At 35.6% G+C, this 3,210-nt stretch overlaps 1 protein-coding gene across 1 annotated transcript; it reads right to left on the minus strand.

The window, feature by feature from the left end:
* Positions 1-967: 967 nt before the first annotated feature.
* On the minus strand, positions 968-1,924 carry Olfr666 (olfactory receptor 666). Its single transcript, NM_147096.1, has one exon. It carries the CDS (start codon positions 1,922-1,924, stop codon positions 968-970), a length of 957 nt encoding a protein of 318 aa, NP_667307.1.
* Between the last annotated feature and the right edge of the window lie 1,286 nt (positions 1,925-3,210).

Genomic DNA, 3,210 nt, shown 5'->3' on the forward strand with positions numbered 1-3,210 from the left:
AAAAAGTATAAAAATTTAAATTTATAGAAATACAGAAATTCATTAACACAACAATGTTTAATCCTTAGAAATTAAGCATATTAATCTTCAGACAAACTCAATCCAAGACCAATAAAGCATTCCATTAATTGTCTACTAAGATGTCCGTCTTACAGACAGCATCTATTTTTAATCATATCCTCTTGTTTTTCATACACATTTCTTTTCATGTTTCCTTCACCAGTGTGTCTATTCTCATTGCCCTTTGACACATTTTTGGAAATTCTACTCTGTGTCCCTCAAATTAAACCCAGTATAAAGCTAATAGTATTAGTCAATTGTATTTAGTAAATCAAGAATGAGTGAAATAATATCAAATACCATAGGAATCTGATGATATAACCTTCTTAACCAACAAAACAATTGCATTTCATAAAACCAGTTTTAATGGTACTTAAAAACTGAACATTTGAGGAAGAACAGACATTTAAAAATAGAGTGTACTTATAAGGCAAACAAATCACTATAATTGAGATATTCCATAAAATATAAAAAATGCCTTACATACATATGCATACATACATACACATTGAAGCACTAAACCTCCTTTTTCCCTACATCAGCAACATATTTGATGTAAGAGTTTATCTTTAACAGAGAAGACAGGTTGTCTCAAATTACTGCAAGTTTGTCTTCTAAACACTAACAAGATTTAGTCTCCATACATCATTTCTTTACTTTTCTACTCATACAGAATTCTGTACACACAAAAAGAGTTTTTATAGAATGAGTATATTGCATTCAATTTCTACATCCTATACTTTGGCAGAGCATTCCTTATAAAGAATATTTCATAATTTCACTTGCAAAGAATTCAGAACATCTACAAATTAGATGACTTAATACTATTTCACTCATCTTTTATGAAAAATTTCTCCGCTATTTTGCCCACTATAAACAATTCAGCTGGCATTAACATGAATTTGTTCTAGGTAATGCCCATTTTATCTCCAAGTAAAAACTTGATTACACTTTCCCGAATCTGCTTGGTCTTGACTCCATAAACAATTGGGTTCATGGTAGGGGGCAGTAGCAGGTAGAGGTTAGCCACTATGATGTGGACATGGTGGGGAATAGTGTGTCCTCCAAAACGATGAGTGAAAAAAGTAAAAAAGGCAGGCACATAAGTGATCACAATAGCACAGATGTGAGATGTACAGGTGCTGAAGGCCTTGTGACGAGCATCAGCAGAGGACAGGCTCACCACTGCCCTCAATATCATAGTGTAAGACACAGAGATACAACAAATGTCAAACACACCAATCAATAGAGCAACCATGAGGCCATAGATTGCATTGACCTTGGCATTGCCACAGGATACCTTGGCCACAGACATGTGGTCACAGTAAGTGTGGGGGATAAGACTGCCTCTGCAATAGGGCAAGCGCTTGGTGAGGAGAGTGAATGGAAAGATGAGCATTACACTCCTTAAGAATGTTGCAAGACCAGCCTTGGCAATCACAGGGTTTGTGAGGATGGTAGTATATCGTAGAGGATAGCAGATGGCTACATAGCGGTCCAGGGCCATGAGCATGAGCACACCAGACTCCATTCCAGTCAACATGTGGACAAAGAACATCTGGACAAGGCAGGAATTAAATCCAATCTTCTTGAAATTGAACCAGAATATACACAGCATATTGGGCACTGTGGTTGTACACAAGGTGACATCAGTGAAGGAAAGTAAAGCCAGGAAGTAGTACATGGGCCGGTGCAGAGCCTCCTCATGGCCAATGAGGTAGATAAGCCCACAGTTCCCCACTACAGCAATCATGTACATGAAGCAGAATGGCAGAGAGATCCAGACATGTGCATCTTCCAGCCCAGGAACACCATTCAGGATAAAGAATTCTGGAGTCAGGCTGGAGCTGTTGGCTCCAGACATAATGACTGGCACGATGAGGGCATTTTATACTCAGTAATAATGTCAATATACTGTAAAGGAATATAAATAAAAGGTAAGAAATTATAAGAAGGTAGAAAATAAATGATACCCTGAAAATGAGAAATTATGAAGAGCACCTCCCCCCAAATGAGAAATTGTTAAGAGTCTTACAGGATTCTCTATTACTTCAGACTCTCCTTCCTGCTGTTTTTCATTTGACATGGACTATGACATTCACCAGCTGATCACCCCACTTATGGCTTCGCTTTCACTCTCTACAATCATATAAGTACATCAAGCTTAGAATGTTGTTAATAATGTTTTAAGCTTGGTACTCTTATTATATGATTAATATTATTCAAAAGGATTATTTATAAAATGTGCTAAAATGATGAATAATAAATATTTTATGAATGTAAGCAGTAATCATTATTATACACCCTATTACAAAAAGAAAATCTAGTTTCTATGGCCTCCAAGTAACTCACATTTTTCCTGTGTGTGTGTGTATGTGTGTACCATATCTTTAAATATTGAACTAAATCCATTGAAACCTTATAAGAGTTTATAAAAGGCTGCTGTTACTTGAAGGTGACTAAGCTAGTGGCCACTGTACTTTATGTAAGAGAATTTGTCTCTTTGTTTAGAATGCACATTCAATGTCTCAATACTAACACAGCCAGGGGTCAGGATATGTGAGGAGATCTGAACTGTTAGGTGTGTATTCTCCTTGCCATTAAAAACTACCCAACAAGTGCAGAAATCTGACTGTTTTCAATGCACACTAACAAAAATCTACCCACAATGCCCATTGCATCACACACAGACAAGTCAAATAGAGTTCTTTCTTTGCCTCCCTTAGTACAGGGAATTTAGACTCATATTTCTTACACTGGGCTCCACTTAGCTCCCATATAGTTTATTTAGCACTATTCATGACACTAAAAATATTCCAAAGAAGAAAAAGCTAAGTTGCTAAATGTCTATTCTCTAAAAGTATAAGAGCTTCTTTCTATAACATATTTACAATAGATATGGAGGAATCATGACAATGAATTATAGCTTCTTTGCAATATAAAATAGGAGGATAGACTAGCATTTGAAGGAAAAGATTTTTTTTGTACAATTTTTAGAACCCTTAAAGGGAAATATCTCTAGAACCATTGATATGTTTACACAACAAAATGAGAATATACTTAGCACCTGTACTTAGTACTTGATGTATCTTATTAGCTCTTATATTAATAATTTATGCGATAAAGTATACACTATTCACTGACTTGATA

Source organism: Mus musculus, chromosome 7 (assembly GCF_000001635.26).
Source record: "Mus musculus strain C57BL/6J chromosome 7, GRCm38.p6 C57BL/6J".
In the NCBI taxonomy this organism is placed as follows: Eukaryota; Metazoa; Chordata; class Mammalia; order Rodentia; family Muridae; genus Mus; species Mus musculus.

Coding starts and splice junctions, on each gene's coding strand:
- Olfr666 (NM_147096.1), bottom strand. CDS start 1,924: ATGTCTGGAGCCAACAGCTCCAGCCTGACTCCAGAATTCTTTATCCTG.